The following is an 18,414-nucleotide window of genomic DNA, read 5'->3' on the forward strand; positions in this document are numbered from 1 at the left end:
TTTTTTCTAATTGTGCAGTGGCAGCTGATATTTTAGGCGCTCTCTTCTTCTATAATTATAATCTCTTGAAGGTACAATCAGGGTAAACATTCTCATTTGGAGCATTTAGTGATCTTCACATTGTGTTAACACTAATAGCGCGACAGGCCCAGTTCCACTTGCATTGTTTGCTACAGTACGTTTCGATGAGTGATGTTTTTTTTTGACGCCTATAATGTGCCCCAAATGTCTGGAGAAAATTAGTGGAAGCTTAGCAAACGTGTAATAGTTTTCAGTTACCGGCAAAATCAAAATCATTGCGTGGGTTGCAACTTTTTTCTTGGTAAAAGCCCAAACACAACGTTTGGGAAAGCGCTCTGTACGCCTAGCGCAATCTGAAGATGAGATCTTTCGGGATGGCGGATGTGTTATCTCACATTGAACAGGCGGCGGCGCTGTCAAAATTTTCTAAACTTGCTTTTGCATGCATGCATTTTTACGCAGGCATGAAGGAGATGCTGAGGGTCGTCGGCCTCAACGATTGGGTCTACTGGGTGAGCCACTACATCAGCGGCTTCTTTATGCACCTCATCATCGTGACCCTCATGATGCTCTTTCTGTGCGTCAAGAGGAACGAAGAAGGCCGGGCATTCATCCAGTTCAGCGACCCCCTGGTGCTCTTCTGCATCCTGATGTGCTTCTGCAGCTCGTGTCTGATGCAAGCCACGCTGCTGTCCATGTTCTTCGCTAGTCGTGAGTTCGCCTGACTGCGGAAATTTTTTAGTCTGCCATATTTTACACCGTGTCAGCCAAAACAGTTCGCATCTCGAATCCAAAATTCTCGCCGGGCTCCAAATCACGCCCACAGTGTTTGTGCAGTAGCTCTGACGCTTGTACTTCTTCGCCTGCTCAGTACGCACAGTTAAGGAAGTGCCCTGTTTAGCAACACCGTTGTCTATAAGGAAGGGTCGAGCAAAGATCAAAGCAAAAATTGAGTACTTTCGGGCTCAAATTCTTCGTGCTCGCAATGACTATAAAAGGTTATGGGAGATGGCTAACGATCTAATGTACAAAAGGCGCTCCAGCCATTGTGTAGCAGATATCACAGTCGATGGTGAACGTCTCTCTGATGATCATCTTGCAGAAGAAATGAATCTTAGGTTCATTAGCACAGGCAAATATGCAGGCCCACTTGCTAGCATGTCCTACCATACACATGCAAACAGTCCAATGAGCTCTATCTCGCTTTTTGCATGCAGTCCAACTGAAATTTGCAAAATAATCGGAAGCTTGAAAAGTGACGTAGCGCCTGGAGATGACGGTATAAAGGCTTTGCCAATTAAACATGTTGCAAATCATATTAGTCATGTGTTGTCCTATATAATCAACCTAATGCTTCTTACTGGGGAGTTTCCGGATGACCTAAAGATAGCTAAAGTAGTACCCGTGTATAAAGGCGGCGGTGCAACAAATATGAACAATTACGCGCGTCATTAATGATAGACTTACCAGCTTTTTTGAGAAACATAAAATATCTTATGCACAGTATGGTTTTCAAGCAAGTATGTCTGTGGAGGAAGGTCTTATACACATTAAAGACAAAATTATTGAAAACATAGAGAAGAAACTCTTAACCCTTGGTCTATTTATAGATCTTAGGAAAGCGTTCGATACTGTGCAACATCATATATAGATAAAAAAGATAGAGATCTGAGGGTTTCGGGGCGTTGCGCTGAGACTGTTGCAAACGTACCTGATAGACAGATCACAATATGTAGTCATAAACGATCGCACTTCGATCGCATCTCCTTTCCGAGACGTTATGACCTCGCAGTAGAAGGCCACTTAGCATCCTTGTGATCTTGTGCAGCGCACACTGCGGTGGCCGGCGCCATGCTGTACTGGACGTTCAGCTGCGTGGTGCCCTTCCTGGCTCTTGAGGACGCGGGCGGCCAGGGCTACCACTTCATCAAGCGCAGCCAGAAGCTCGCCACGTGCGTCTTCCCTGGCATGAGCCTGCACTGGAGTTTTCGCGTCTTGGAGCGCTTCGAGAAGTTCGGTAAGTTTTTAGTTGGAATCATGCGACCAAAGCATTCTTAGACCGGGGGCAATCGGTGTCATTCAATATTTTTGCAGTTTTGAATTACAGCAGAAAATGAAAACGAAATAACAAGCAGCTCTGACCTTTACAACTTAAACTTCAGACTATTCGCAGTGCTGCTGCACCTTCTTTGGTAAATTGCTTTTTACACGTAGTCTTAGTGGACGACGCGGTGTCTTAGATGCGCGTACTTATATAACTGCAGTCAGTGCGCCCGGAAAAAGTACCTGCGCTGTGTAGCTAAACAGCTAAATTCTTCTTCTCCATTGCTGGTCTGGATAGACCGACGTTTGTTTGGAATTGTTTCTTGGTTTGATTTGGTAGACCAGTGTGGTAACTATGGTGAAGTCGCTAGAGTGGTACTGCATAAAAAGTAGTGTGTGGCTCATTTGAGAGATGTTTCCAAGAACACACTTGCCAAAGGCTACGCCTGAGTGCTGCAAAGGTGTTTGTGTGGTTGAGCTGCCACACCAGAGAGCTTTCCTCCTCCCTAAGACTATCGCCACTCTAACAGACTGGTTATCGGCTGCATATATTACATGGCTTCATGCGTAAGTTATCTTTATCCCTGTCAGTAGTTACTAACGTGCCTTTCCAACAGGCATTCATGAGCTGCATGCTTCCGTCCCATGTATATATTCGATTGACCAAACAATCGACAGAAACTGGAAAATATATGAAAACCATGTCGAGGGCGCCGTGTTATTTGCCCGGTTGTAGAGTTATATTCACAACATAATATCCGTTTTTGTTATTTTTGTTCGAGTGCTTACCCACGCGGCATAAATAATTGTGTTGTCAAGTATCGCTTCAAGAGCTGTTGTACGACCATTTTAGATGTAGGCGTGAAGGTGCGGAGGTAATCCTATGACGGCGCGCCTAATTGTAGAGACGACTGGCAGTTCTGGAATTCAGTTTCTTAGTGGCGGTAACAGATAAGTTTCCAGCGTATCTGAATTGACAAGCCGGGCCATGCGCATGCACTCCAGCAATCCGCTTTTATCCTATTCTTCGATGCCCAGTTGATTTCGGCGCCAACTGGGTGAACTTCGCCGATCGTGCTGCCACGCCAGACAACATAACCCTGGCCGAAATACTGTTCGTGGGCGTGATATGCGACTGCCTCATCGTCATCTCTGTGTGGTACCTGGACAACGTGATGCCCATCGGCCCAGGAATTGCGAAGCCTTTCCTCTACCCGTTCAAGGTGACGTCTCTGACCCCTCCCCCCCCCCCCCCAAAAAAAAAAAAAACGAACCTTTAGACGATTTTTATCTATTTTCGAAACAAAGTAACACGTAATAACCTTTATATTTATCAGTCTTTAAAAGAAATTTAAAACCAGTAGCAAGGTGCTATTCGAAAGCGTTTACGGAGAATCCACGCTAGGCGACAATATATTAGGGAAAACACGAATTGATTTAGGAATGTATGCTTTTGCTGCACTTAAACACTGCCTATTACGGCTTTTTGCACGTGAATGTTTAACATTCCTGGACAAAAATATTGAATATTGCACAACTGCAAAGTAATCGTGTGAAAATATTCAACGTACTGATCCATTCTTCCGATATGTAGCAAAAGTTTTCTTTTATAGCGTTTCCACTGCTCGCACCGAGCATTTAAGACTGCCATAGAAAGCCAATAAGAAACACTTTTCATGACAGCAAAAATGTCAGTACGAAAAAAATACAAGCCTGCTGACGGGTGACCTACCGATATAGATTGTTGTAGTGAAATCTTGAAATATACTGAAAAAATTGCATTCATACGCTGTTTCCCTTTCAAAACTTTTTTGTCTAGAATTGTTGAGTAAACAGCTCCTTGGATAAAACGGCTCCCAGTGCCTGCCAAGTGGTTGCTATTGCTGTTGCTTTGTAATAGGCTATGCAGGAGATATATGGATCTGTTCTAGAATCGCATGGCAATTTTAAAAATGCGTACTTGAGAAACACACCGGGGTAAACAAGTTCTATCGCTCATAAGCAATTCTAGTAAGAAATTTTGTCAAGGTACAGCTCGTACTCTAACAGGTATAAAGGCCTCTCAGATAACTGCAAGGCATTAGTTTGGATCTCCCGGAAGTTATTGATTGGGTAAGGAACAAAAGAATGCCAATCAAATGGGATCGCGGGTATAGCAATACTATTATACTAGCTTTTTTGGAACGTTCTGTTATCACTGTAAAAATAGTTAGACAAGCACCAAAAAAAAAAAAGCTTCTGAGAACGCTGCACTATGGCAGTTAAAAAAGTACAGAGGAATTTTTTGGGGGGAAACACATTTTCATCCATGCAGAGTACCTATAGCTCCCTCAGTTTTCTTGCCTTCCGCAGAAGCGCAGAACGCTGACTATTAGAAAATTTTATTGTTCAAACGTTCTTGCCGCAGATAAGCTACTGGGTGCCCACCGTCATGCTACTCAAGACGCCCGAGATAACCCAGGCCGAAGCGCAGAACTTCGAGTCCGAGCCGAGGAATCAGATGGTCGCCATAGATCTCTACCACGCAAGCAAGGCAAGCGCGCTTAACCCAAGACCACAGCCCTAGACGTAATTTCCTAGATAGTCAATGTAGTTAATGCACATGAGGGCTTAGTCACCGTTCCAGCCTCCACGGCACGTCATGGCCGCACATCAAGTGCCACATGGCGGCATCATCGATCCCCAGGTGGTCGAAATTTCCGCAGCCCTCCACTACGGCGTCTCTCATAGCCTTAGTCGCTTTGGGACGTTAAACCCCATAAACCAACCAACCATATCCAGCGATGCTAGAACTATGCTAAAATGAGGTGGGTAGGGGGGGACTTCAAAAGGTTTTGCTCCTGCGGCGACGCCCTAAGCGCTGGCCATTCACATTACATCCTTCTATAAAGACAATGTAGCGGCATTCCTCGTCGTGTCGCTTTCCTACTCGAACTTTCCTGCCCGCTATTCCCTTCCAGCTCCTACATTAAAGATGATCATTTGTCGGTGGGTTATAAAAAATGCCATGGTTTGCCATTTGGTTCCAGGCTGAGGTAAAAATTGTTTTTCCTGCAAATTTTTATTCCGTTCTGTGGGTAATCATTTATTTTATCCATCTTGCAATCGGGTGCGACGTGGCCATCTCTTATGCTTGCAACGAGATTTTTACAATTTTTCAGAGCAGAATTGCTGTTCATGCGGTGTATCACGCTGTTGCTCTGGGTCAACCGCAGATGTCGGGGAGAGATAAAACAAAGACAGTAAAAAGAAGGGAAGACGGTGGCACGGTGAATGGCGCAGTGTGAGTGCCGTTCCGCCAAATTCGACCAAAGGTGAGGAGCCGGAAAATAAAAAAAAATGGCAGAGGCTTAGCTTGGTTAAGCCCAGAAGGTTGCGAAAGCAAATTACGAGCAACTTTAGTGGTTAAAGTAGTGAAAGGCGAAAGCCTGAGTGCTGCACGAAACGCCGGAATTAGCTTAAAGTGCTTTTGAGGTGTCCACTAAACCACAGAGTTGGTAAGGCGCCTTTCCTTTCCTCCAAATCAACGCAGTCTACAACGTTGTCTCTGTCAGAGCGCATAAATGAACGCCGGAATTAGCTTAAAGTGTTATTGAGGTGTCCACTAAACCACAGAGTTGGTAAGACGCCTTTCCTTTCCTCGAAATGAACGCAGTCCCCTCTCTTACTGCCTGGGATCTGCGCCGCTTTGTGGCTACCGCTGGGACCGCGCCGACGAACCGACTTGGTAGCTCAGATTTCACCTCGCTATGACGTCACAGACGCGAGCACCTCTACGCGTCATAAAACTGGAGGCCGCCTAAAGGTCAAACGTGACTACCGCCGGGACCACGCTGAAGGCTCAAAACCTACCGCAGTATTGCTTTCGCAGTAATAACCCGAGGACCGCCACCCATACACAAATATACGGCTGGGATGCCCTATTGTTGACAGGAGCCCTTCACTACGGCCTTTCTCATAGCCTGAGTCACTTGTGACGTTAACCACCATAAACCAAACCGAACATTATTGTTGACAGGCAAGGGGCGAGGTCGGTTAGGTCCAAGTGGTACGACATAATGATTCGCTGTCCCGAGTGCACTGCTACACATTTGACACACGATAATGCTGTGCTGCCGTAAGGAGCTTTGAGTTTCTTCTACTATAGGACTTCGATGTTTAAAATAAAGCATCCAAAAAAGCGATCAAGGACTGTCCTTGCCCTTCCCTTTTCTCCCCCACTCCTGCCACTTTTTCGCCCTTCTAGCAGCCACTACGTAAGTCGAAACGTCACCTGTCGACTCACGTGCGTAATGGACTGCAGTGCGAGCAACGAGCGGAACGCGTTCAGCGCATTGGCGACTCAGCTAAAAGCTTTTCTTAAACTCCTTATCTTACCGGCTGCTGCTTTCCCACCTTGCCGAAAGGCAGTGGGCAAAGTAGGAGTGTTCTACAATTGCCGAGGGATACCTATTGGCATCCCCTTTGCATTGGGGTGGTGGCGAGAGCCACCCTGGTTAATGAACTAAAGTGGTTAATTCTTTTATTTGCTGTGTACTTGTCCATCTCCTCTCATTTGTCCTTTTTAACCGTGTTATTATTTTTTGACCCATTCAACCCTATTATTCAAGTTCTAAGCTACATTAGTTCGCTTTGTGTGGCGTTTCCTTCAATTTCTTCATTCTGCTTTTACGCCACCAATACTCCGGTGTTCTCTTGGTCGTCCCTGCAGCTCATGTGTTAATCTAGCTTTGACTATCCCTAAAGCCCAAAGGCTACTGGAAGGCTAAGTCCTCTCTGATATCTCGTATAGCTTTTATTCGCGACGCCATCTGTAAGATGCCCACGAGCGTACTTCTCCGTAAGACTGCGAAGCTGCTAGTCACCACGACGAACTTGTCACCAGTTCTGCTTAGCTTCCTTCACAAATATACGGTTTTGATTTCTACGAAAGCCTTCGGGTCACAGCCATAAACTCGGGAGCGGAAAGGTGTGTCTAAAAATTAACTAAGGCAATGTGCGGCACTTTCGGACCGGAGCAGCAGTTTACTATTGGTAGCGAGGTGCGGGAAATGGCTAGAAAATACATGTACTTAAGGCACGTAGTGTCCGCAGATCCGGATCACGACAGTGAAACAACTAGAACAAGAAAGGAGTGGAGCGCATTTCACAGGTTCTCGAAGATCATGAATAGCAGTCTATCAATATCCCTCAAGAAAAAGTATACGACAGCTTTGTCTTACAGGTACTCACCTGCGGGGTAGAAACATGGAGGCTAACTAAAGGGGTAAAACTCAAATTGAGGACAAAGCAGAAAGCTATGGACAGGAAAATGATACGTATAACGTTAAGGGACAGGGAGAGGGCAGAGTGGGTCAGGGATTGAACGCGGGTTAAAGGCATCCTTGTCGAAATCACGACAAACAAGTGGGCTTTGGCAGGGAATGTAATGCGCAGGCAAGATTATCTATGATCGTTAAAGGTAACGAAGCTGGATACCAACACAAGGCAAGCGGAGCAAGCACAACAAAAAGTAAAGGTGGGCGGATAAGATGAAGTTTTCGGGGATAAGGTGGGCAGTTAGCACTGGACGCGGTTAATTGGAGGGATATGGGAGAGGCCTCTGTCCTGCAGTGGGCATAGTCAGGCTGATAAAGATGCATCAGTGTAATAAAGGTAAAGACAGGCCACTGCAAAACAGGGCTAGCAGAGTCGCGAGTCTGTGCTGTTTTGTTGTTGTTCGTACACAGCAGAATTACGTTGGAGCGCTCGACAAAACTGCCCACAGCTCCATTACAAACGCAGTAAGTGCAATGCTCATAGTGTTATTCTTGCGGATTATCCTTGAAGGTAGTTTGTTAGCTCACGAGCTTTGATATCCTTGAAGAAATGGTAAGTACGAGAACTATGAAACATTTAATTTGCGGCACGTAGAAGCCGGGGGTGGCTTTAATTATTTTGGCTAGGCTCCTGGGATGTGACTGTTTTTACTTTTTAAAAATGAAGAATGACCAATTAGTCACAAGGCCTGGAGCAGTTTCTAGTAAGAAATCTTTTCAGACTAATCACCTGGTGTCGTTTTCTTAGTTTTTGCTCCCTTCACACTTTGAAATATCCTGACCGGGCGAAACGTTGCTCATGCCCTATGTTTGGTTATGGCGGCCTCAACGAAACTCTAAGGTGTAGAAACATCTAAGATATTAGAAGCGCAGTCACACATTTGCCACTGAACTTGTTTCTCTAAACGGGTGATTAAAATTAGAAATAGAGCAGCCTAGTCACGTTTAACGCGACCGACGCGCAGGACTACGATGGCGTGCTTGCCGTCCAAGACGTCAGCATGCGGATATTCGAGAACCAGATCACCGTGCTTCTCGGCCACAACGGAGCCGGGAAAACAACGCTGCTCAACATGATCACGGGTGAGGTCGCGGCTTCCGGGAATGTTTTTTCAGCGCTCACTAGGACCTAGTATAGACCCGATCACATATTGTCTAGAACGCATTAGTGGTGTGCTGCGAAGCAAATAAAGTGAAATGATTTCCATGCTGCTCTGCTACGCGCAAGGCACTTTTGACTATGCGGTTCGCATGCCTATCAGGCGGCGCTAAACCACAAGGTCAGTGGAAGCCATAACTGGCTTTAAAATTTACTCTTAATTTTTCCCCACAGCGCCGCTTAATGCTCCAGACAAGGGTAATTGGGACTGCACCAAAAATGTTCTGCGAGAGCAGATGGAACCGTTGTTGCGAGAGGTCGCCATGAAGGCGGGAAGTTGGAAAACAATAGCCCGACATTTAATCGTTATTTTAGCAATTTTATGGATTTTATCTATGGAAATTCAACTTAGATGACGTTTGATTGAGCGCATGGATTGAGCTCTTTAATTTAAGTGAGTACAGAACGCAAGCGTTGAAAAATGGCACATTTTCAGATACTACAGCATATCTTTGGAGCCGTTGCTACAATGCATTGTCTCGGAAAATTGATTTCTAAATGACGCGAAGCAGCTTCCGCATCGTAAGTGGGTCCGTAAAGTAGACATAGAGGAGAGCCTACCGCAAGAGAGGCTTACTTTCATAACAGAACAAAGGTTAAAATGACTCCAGGTACAACCTGGCTTGTGGGTGTCATGCACAACATCTTATAAAGCTACTGTTAGAGAGCTCGTGTTGAAAACATATTGTCAGTAGCCACCAAAACAGTACTCGGCCTCCAGCTGGCTACGAAATTTAATTACGTAAAATATGACGTTTTCTGCACGTAGAATACGAAAGGAAAAGTTATTGTCTCGCATTTTCACATAAATTAAACGAAAGCAATCTCTGACGCTAGAGTTACCTCCCACAAAGCGCAGAAACAACTGGGTGGCGAAATTTCTCAAGCTTTGATGACAGTATAATTTACTGTAGATTTTTTTCTGAGCACAGCTCGGCAGTATGGATTCTTGTGAATTTGTTAACATTTGGTTGACAATAAAATATGTATCGGTAGGTGAAAAATTTGGAGATGAACTTTTCTCCCACCATCCCATTCGAAAGCCATGGCGTTTTCGTTGATGTCGAGTGCATTCCTGAATCCGTTATCCCCGATTCAAACTCTGAGGTCTGTTTACAACAACGTACAGCCGGCCAAATGTTTAGCTAGAGTGCGCGACGGCCGCTTTTTCTGCGCTCCTGCGCTTTGCGATGAAGCAAACTTGCGGAAAGCTCAATATTAAGCACGGGCTTAGGTAGCGTGCGCTCAAATTTGATATTTTCGGAAGTACGCTCCGTCATAAGCTGCCGGAGCACGAAAAATGCGGCTGTCACCCACTCCAGGTAAAGTTTTTCCGGTACTTGACGTGAGATGCCCGTTTTTAATTTTATAATATTGTTTCTGCGAGTGTAGCATGTTTGTGAATTAACAATGTCACCAGACGATATAAGTGTCCGCTCTGTTAAGCGCTGTTAAGCGCTGTCTTAAGCGCTGTGTCCGCTCTGAGTCGTTGTTTGTTAGCGCTTTGATTTGTCATAATGAATATATGTCGACCCGGTCTGCTCGTAGCGTCTTTAACCATTAAAGTGACAGTAAACACATAATTTTGGCTAGAGTGATAATTAGCATCGTTAAATTTCTTATTTTATGGGAAAGAACAGGACTGGCTCTATGACATGGCAACAGCTAGAAGACCTCTAACAAATTCATTTTTGAGTAGCCTGTGCAGAAATTCGAGTTTTTTGTTTTTCGAAATAATTCATTTCACTGAAACTGACTGACCAGTTACAAGTAGCATTTCAAGTCGCGTAGGCCTGTCATATTATGAAAAGCGCTTCCTTTCTGCCGCTAGGGCTGGTGTTTGAACAAGACGTCATGCTGCCTAAACATGACGTCAACAAGTTTTTTCACTGCGGCATACTAACCACCAGAGACACAATCCACAATAAAATGTTGTTTAACTTTCTGGCTCAAAAGTGACCTAAGAATTGTGAAATCAGAGTAGGGATGGAAATTCAGAAACAGCCAGCGCTTGCGCCCAAGGTTAAAGGCGAGGAAAGGTGCGCTTACCATCTTCCTTACCAATGTTTCAAAAGTGGAACATAAAAATCCATCCTTCTTCAAAACTATTTTTTCGCATACTGTGATGATTGTGGAGAGCATCACAAATATGATATTTGTTATCGACTTATTTAAAAGCAAACAGTAATTTTCGGCTTTGACACATTGCGTCACAGTGCGGTGTTTAAAAGGTTAATCACTAGTGTAGAATGAAGCAAGTTACCGAGGAAGCAATGAGTGAAAAAGCCTTCCACACCATTATCAGTTGCTACAAGCATGACTTCTCGCATCGCACTTTAAGTTGGCAAACGCCAGCGGCCAACTATGCATTGAACTGCATCGCAGGGTTCACGAGCTGCAGTGCGGGCAATGTGCTGGTGGGCGGCTACGACGTCGTGACCTGCACCAGGGACGCTCGCCGAAGCTTCGGTTACTGCGCCCAGGACAACATCCTGTTTGATGACCTCACCGTCGAAGAGCACCTCATCTTCTTCGCTGTCGTGAGTTGCCGCCTTGCGATATTGCCGCCTTGCGATATACTGGGTTAATTGGAGAGATATCGGAGAGGCCTTTGCCCTGCAGTCGGTGTAGTAAGGATCATGATGATGATGATGATGTTCATGGAAGTCTACATATTTTCCTGAAAGTTTACCTTCGGTGCCCTATCAGAATGCATGGGAAGGAAGAAATTTTGTTTCGCTTCTGTACTTCAAGCGGTTTGAGTGAACAGAGTGACTGAACCACAAGAGCTGTCCACGCCATGGAGCATTACTTCCCTCTTGTCTGCTTTGCTAATGTCATTTTCATTAAGCACGGCTCTTCAACAAGCCCCATACTCTGCTACATTAGCGGGCCCGTCGGAGACTGCGGGGCACTAACAGGGGGACAACGAACAAGCCATGAAGATGCAGCCGGACTCACAACTTATGAATGCGCGCATTGTCTTTATATTTGTTTTTTACCCATGTAAGTGTCTTGTGATTCCTGGTTCTAGCGCGCCAATAGGATCGAAGTTTTAAACAGTTTTCTTGATGCATCACATGGCAAACGGTTATAAAGAAACCCTAAGCCCGCTCCCCCCACCCCCACTCCAAAAAAAAGAAAGAAACGGGTGCAGGGTCAGTCAGGCGCACAAACAAACTTTGACTTCGAATATTGACTTAACATTGACTTCGAATATTGACTTAACAGGCATGTGTCACCTCGAGTATAAAGCTATATATATTCTGTTATTTTTAAATTCGAGAACCTGTGGTAGAACGAGCACATACCATATATCGAGAGAAAGCAAAGAGAAAATTCGGTTATCTGAGAAAAATACTGGCAACATCAACACGCAACCTAAACTTCGGGTGTATGAAACCTACATCATAGTAGTAGTAGATATATACTGCCGCTTTTTGGCAACAGTGCACGCTAAAAAACGTCACTAACCTCGAAAAGGCACAAAAGTAATCAATGAGGCTAGTTTACAACGCGTACAACGCGTCCCCAACACAGCCATTAATAGCAACAAAACCTTGCCTGAAGACGTTATCAAATAAGAATTAAAATTCCTTTTTTACCATCACCGCTTAAGGTTTAATAAAACATCCACATTGAAGGCGCCAATCCACACACAACACTTTTATATTATCACAAAAGTTGTTTTAAAGAATAGTTGTTTCCTTGAACGACTCGAGAATCAGACTTTTTGTCTACTGGTATTGTGCAGTGCTCAACGGTGTCATCTCGGGCGCACTCTTGCACAAATTCTGCAACGCGCTGACACCTTCAGGCCTTTATTTGCTAGTTTGCCTCTATGCTTCTCTGCCATGCTCTCTTTTGCTATCAGTTTCCCGTTTTCTCCCGTTTTTGTAATCTCTTTTACTGTATTGCACTTCGCTGAGAAGTTGCTACAAACCTCGGTTGCTTCGTACTGAATTTTCTTTACTGTGATTCATATTGCTCTTCCTGTATTTTCTTCATTTGTGAGCCCTATATAACCTCCTTCCTAAAGCATTGTATTCAGGCTGGCAGCATGCTTTTAAGTAAAAAAACGAAATAAAACTGGGTAGAACATGCTGTTCTTGCGAAACCACTAGGGAGGCAAACTTTCGCCCTCTTGAGCACGCTGATATCTCCTATGGGTGCGCGAACGGAGACCAGGCGTGGCAGGACCGATGCGGGAGCGCTGCTGCGCGCAAAGTACACCGCTACTTCTCGAGCATTTAGTAAGAAAAAACTTTGAGGTTAAAGGTGCTGCGGCATTATCATGCCATTAGTGGCTTTGCTCACGCTTGGTAGTTTTACAAATCAAAACAGTTGATGTAACAGGAGTGGTTGTGAAGCTGAATATTTCATAAGAAATACTCTAAAAAACGCTCACTGACATATATATTTATTCTCGCCCTAGGTGGCCGCCAGCATAAGCAAGTTGGATTAATTTTCGCAGACTGACAAATCTTTGTCTGCCCTGCACTGAACCAGTTTCGAGGGTTTGTCTTGGTCATTTAGGTCAGGTCACTTTCTCAAGGTGTTTCGGCCTCTGTTGCGCTCTGCCCAGGTCAAGGGCACACCGTACTGCTCTGTCCGGCTGGAAGTCGTCACCTTGCTTCATGAAGTGGGTCTCATGCCGTACCGCTCAGACCTGGCGGTCGACCTCTCCTTGGGGCAGCAGCGACGGCTCTGCACAGCTCTCGCCATTGTGTCCAAGCCCAGGGTAAGAGACGCTCGTACACACAGCCATCGGCAGGAGACCAGTAGACGCGTCACAGTGCATAAGAACTGCTGCTTGCGCTTTATGTTGATAACTGTGGCAATCAACATAAAAATATTTGCTTTAGTTCGTGGGGTTTAACGTCGCAAAACGATTCAGACTATGAGAGACGCCGTAGTGAAAGGTTCAGGAAATTTCGGCTACCTGTAGTTGTTTAACGTGCACTAACATCGCACAGTACGCGGGCCTCTAGAATTTCGCCTCCATCGAAATTCGCCCGCTGCGGCCGGGATTGAACCCGCGTCTTTCGGGTCAGTAGCCGAGCGCCATAACTACTGAGCCACTGGGGCGGACCAACATAAAAATGTGTCTATGCGTGTAATCTTCGTCGACAAGTCGGCTAGAACTTCACCTGTGAGGGATTTTCTACGACAGCTGGTACATGTTCAAAGAAGCATTCGTAAAGACACTTAATATTGTCACCTGGTGCTCCTACACGAGTGCTGTCTAACAGGAAGATAATGGTTGGTCCTGAAATAATTTTCTGGCTGTTTAACTGACAGGTACACATCTTTTATATTTTATTCACAAATTTGTTGAGCTATAGAACGCAGCTTCATTCAAGCGCAGTTTTCTGCTTTAAAGCGGGAGCGGGCATCGTTAGTATATAATATGCTCGTGCAGAAAGACAGTAATCGTGCACACGCGTTTGATGTGCAGGTGATCATATTGGACGAGCCCACGGCCAACATGGATCCAGACAGCCGCAGGGAGATGTGGGAGCTGCTTCTGAAAGTCCGCCGGACCTGCGCGGTCTTTCTCACGACGCAGCATCTCGACGAAGCGGACGTTCTGGGAGACAGGATAGCCGTCATGTCCAATGGTCGCATCCGGTAGGTGCTTGAATAACCTTTCCTGCCACTACCTTCCGATCAGCATCAGTTCTGGCTTCATTCCGCAGTATAAAACTGTGTAGTTAGTTGATCTGCAAGTGTGGAACATATTCTTGGCGCATGCAAGCCGTGCACTCAAGGTCATCTGCAAACACATTGGCACAGAAGGGTAGACGCTTGGGCTTGCTGATTCATATTACAAGGGTAAAAGCGTAGCGCAAAAAGACGAAGACTGAGTGTGTGTCTATCTTTCTGAGTACTCATCTTTTTGCGCTACGCTTTTACTCTTTGTCATTGCTACCCATATGTATTTAGTACCTACTGATTAAAGATGCGTAGGTACAGGTGCAGCCAAAATTTTACCAAGCATGCTTCTTTGTTTGGACATCTCACGCATTTTGCAAAGGAGATATGAAAACGTTTTGCGTTTATACGTTAGCCCACCTTTTTCTATTTTTTACATACGTATAAAGAATCTCATTAATTTTATTAGGTGAGACGTGATCGGAGTTTATTGGCCGAAGCGTGCTCCTCATTATTATGGCCAGGACTGTACCTTGATATCCCGAATTAAGCGTATAGAATAGCGTAAGCCAATAGTTGGACAAGTTGGAGAGCGTTCATGGTAACGCTATTTTTTCATGGAAAATAGGGCGTGGGATTTCGGTTGAGGCTTGTTTATGGAAACGACGCGCCTCGTATGCACTGGTTTGGAAAACTGTCAATTATTAAAGTACTTGAATGCATTTTAATGCTTTTAACAACATTGGCATCGCACGCGCACCATTTAACGTTGCTGTCCGGCTGGAAACGTTGTGAGGAAAAATAAAGGGAGAGGAGAGTTGAGGCAAGGAGCTTAACGAAATGTGTGTTCTGGTTGGCTACCCTGATAAGTGCACGTAAAAGGGAAGTACTTCAGGGTTTAGGAGCACAATATTCCGTTCTCGATTCAAGAGGAAAACGGGGCAAAAGACGTGGACAAAAGAGACAAACACGACAGGACCAGCGCCAACTCGGGACTGGCATGCAGACACGGCGATGAGGTTGACACACACAATGGCTGGTTCGGTGCGAGAGCTTCGAGGCAGTAAAGGGCGCATTGTATATTCCGTTCTCGTTCTTGAGCATATTCCGTTCTCGTTCGAGAATTGTCACAGCGTTTCACACTAAAAGCGCCTGCTGCGTCCTGTCTTAGATTTCGCAGATAGTGCATAGTTTTTAGTTGCAAGACATTCGAGAGGTAGCGTGGAAGGTTGAAAACATGAAATTAAGAGCTACAGAACATAGTTTCTTTACAAACAACATACTGAAAAGCCTTTTTTGCGTACACTGTGGGCGAAAAAAACACGAAAGCTTTTGCCTGCGAAAAGAAAATGTTCGTTCAAAGATGTGTCAGTGGAATCGTTTAGGAAATATTTCAGAAGAATATACGATATATAAATCTCAGTATTTCGACAGTAGCCTTTAATTTTAACATACAATATGCAGTTTTGACTAGATATCCAGCTTTGCACATGAGGTGTTTGTCTAATTTACTGATTTACAATGTTGAAAGCTGTGTTCCGCCACAATCAACTTTTGTCTTGGTTGAGAACATGGACGTTATACCGCCGCCATGATCTAGAAGGAAGTGTGGGTTCTGTTTCGAGTGCTGCTAACTATTCACCGCTAACACAGAGGGTGCAAGTAGTCCCGGGCCCAGTGCTCGGCTTCTCTTGGGGGAAAGACTTGGGAAGAAGGTCTTTCACCCTGCCTTGAGTACAGCGAAACAACTTGTGCCATGGCGCATTTTGTCCAAAAGTTGCCCATGTGTGAACAAAAATCATCGACATCAGAACGTCGCCGTCCGGAGGAAGGTACTTAGCACCCTCCAAAATGGCCGGAATCTCAGCTAATCTTAAGCATTAGCCATTTCTGCCTATACCTTGATGCGGGTAATCCGGATTCTAAACCGCCCTCTTTAAATGGGCCAAATGTGTCTTTTACAGTTTGTCAGGCGTGAAAGTGCTTCGACGGTAGCGCAGCTTGGTCACAGGTAGACTTAATATTCCGCCATCTGCACTGCGTCGGAACAAGTATCCTCCGTCGCAACACACCACTCAAGGACAATCTCTTAAATGTTGCGCGTAACAAATGCCAGCACCCTCGCCTTCCTCTCTTTGTAATTCTGAACTGCCACCACAAACATGCTTGCCCGACGTTCATCTCTTGGTTAGGCTGTACGGCGTGGGTGTAACAGGTATTGCTGACGTCATTAATGAAAGATATGATGTGCTGAGCAAGGCTGATGTCATAAACGCTTCGATACTGCATAGATGAGGAATAAATAGTCGGGCGCACTGTTAGGAACACACTGTGAAAAAAAAAGGAATAAATTTGTTGAGGTGCTTGTGTAAGAAGCATTTAACTGAGATCTAATAGTGTTTCTTTCCTTTTTCTCTTTTTTTTTTCCTCAACACATCGCCAACGAGACATATGTGTTATTGTATCTGCGCTGCCATTCTTAGACTTTGGGATTATCGGGGAAGCAACAATTTGCAACGGTTCTTCTGTAATTAGCCCGGAGCCAAAGTAGTCAGCAAAATGAAAACTTGGCGACGTTTGCTATGTGCTCGAGCAGTCGTGGCCTCGGTACTTAGAAAAGTTTGTTGGTGGGGTTGTTGACAGTGATTCATAACGGTGAACAGTGCGCTGAAATCGGCAAACACAGCCACCAGAAGACGAAAAATGTGCCAACAGTGATCATAAGTTCTGCTCCTGCTTTTGACCTTTTTCATTTTTTTTTCGCAACACTTCTTTCACAATGGTCTTGCTGAACCACAGGACGTTTGGCGTCCAAGATGTTCAGAGTTTGTACGGTTTCTTTGCCTGTGGCAAAGAGATGAAATCAGTAGTAGTAGTAAAAGACTTTTATTCGACCATAATTTATAGGCCGAGCATGTCAACCGCCTGGGCGACCAGAAGCTGCTGTTCTTCTTCCCCTTCAGCGCCAAGCCAGTCGAGCCAGGTGGTGATGGACAGAGAGGGTGGGGAGAAGGAACCCGACAGCTGAGCAGCCGGGCAATAGAAGAGTTAATGGTCCAGGTCCGCATAGATACAGGGGCAGTTGGGACATGAAGGGTCCGATCGATAGCGATAGAGGAAGAGGCGGGACGGGGTGATAACTGCATTCATCTGCTCCGGCACCGTGAGTGATGGATGAGGGGGAGGGTTAAGGCGTTTGTCGAGGCGGAGCTCAAGGTAGACCTCTTTTATGGTGCGGCGAAGGGTGAGTCTCCCACCGTCCTCCGAGGGCTTGGGCCAGGGGCTCAACGGTGCCCGGAAAAGTGTGTCGCGGGCGAGCTGATGGGCCCAGGGACCCAGCGGAATGCCCAGGGACCCAGCGGAGGAAAACAATGGAAGGCTGCAGTGCGGAGACCGCTCGTTCGACCTCCTGTTGGAGAGAAGGGGTCAGGGTGCGTTTATGTATGTGGTGTATAGCGGCTTGTGAGTCTGAATAGACTGTGTACTCCTGGAGAGAGGGAAGGAGGGCAAATGACTGGAGGGAATGCGCAATGGCGAGGACCTCGAGGGACAATGCGTCTGGAGGGTGTAGATACGGCCCGCTGGTGTGGGTTTCAGGAGCCGGGAGGTGTGGATGGTACAGGACGTAGCCGCAGGAACCTCGAGGAGCCACGAAGGCGGCATCCATGTAAGCTACACCCTGGGTATCAAAGAGAGGGGAATGGTGCTGTGCGGCTGCATGACATCATATTCAATAGAATCTACTGCCAGTGGGGAGATAACAGCAGGCAATGATACAGTAAGACTGTGTGCTTTAGCAGAATAAAAGATGGGGTGAAGCGAAAAAGCGTTGCAATTTTCGCAGCCATCGGGAAGCCTGAATTTTTGTATCCGTGCATTGTGTTTCGCAGGCCTAGATACGCAGCAGACTTGTCCGAAGTGTCCGGCGCTGCTATCACTGTGGACGTCGTAGCGTATTCTAATCAAACGCTCTTGGGTTCACCTTTGTCAGTTGGCCGAGAAGTGGTTGCTGCCGAAAATGGACCTCCTGGGTTTGGTAAATTCGGTGTTCCTGCCCCTTTGTAGCCCTGATTGTCGAGGTCACGGAAAAGCCTTTGGTACGGCTATAGTCGTAACACGTGATTGCCCCTTTCAAGTGGGAAGTGTCGTTAATTATTCTTGTATTTTAATCAAAAAAGCACCCGCGCTTTTCTTATATGCATCTTAAGGCAGGGCATT

The 18,414-nt window shown here is 45.7% G+C and overlaps 1 protein-coding gene across 1 annotated transcript in view; it reads left to right on the forward strand.

Moving 5' to 3' along the window:
* Nucleotides 1-483: 483 nt before the first annotated feature.
* Nucleotides 484-18,414, forward strand: part of LOC149343362 (phospholipid-transporting ATPase ABCA3-like) — a 67,658-nt gene continuing 49,727 nt past the window's right edge. The window contains exons 1-8 of the mRNA XM_089546944.1: nt 484-732; nt 1,850-2,038; nt 3,103-3,287; nt 4,472-4,597; nt 8,348-8,465; nt 10,927-11,081; nt 13,127-13,282; nt 14,000-14,172. Of these exons, the coding sequence (XP_089403070.1) occupies nt 486-732; nt 1,850-2,038; nt 3,103-3,287; nt 4,472-4,597; nt 8,348-8,465; nt 10,927-11,081; nt 13,127-13,282; nt 14,000-14,172 (1,349 nt within the window). The 5' untranslated portion in view covers nt 484-485. The remainder of the gene's footprint in view (nt 733-1,849; nt 2,039-3,102; nt 3,288-4,471; nt 4,598-8,347; nt 8,466-10,926; nt 11,082-13,126; nt 13,283-13,999; nt 14,173-18,414) is intronic.

This window comes from Amblyomma mixtum, chromosome 5 (assembly GCF_055824585.1).
Source record: "Amblyomma mixtum isolate Tamu chromosome 5, ASM5582458v1, whole genome shotgun sequence".
Taxonomy (NCBI): Eukaryota; Metazoa; Arthropoda; class Arachnida; order Ixodida; family Ixodidae; genus Amblyomma; species Amblyomma mixtum.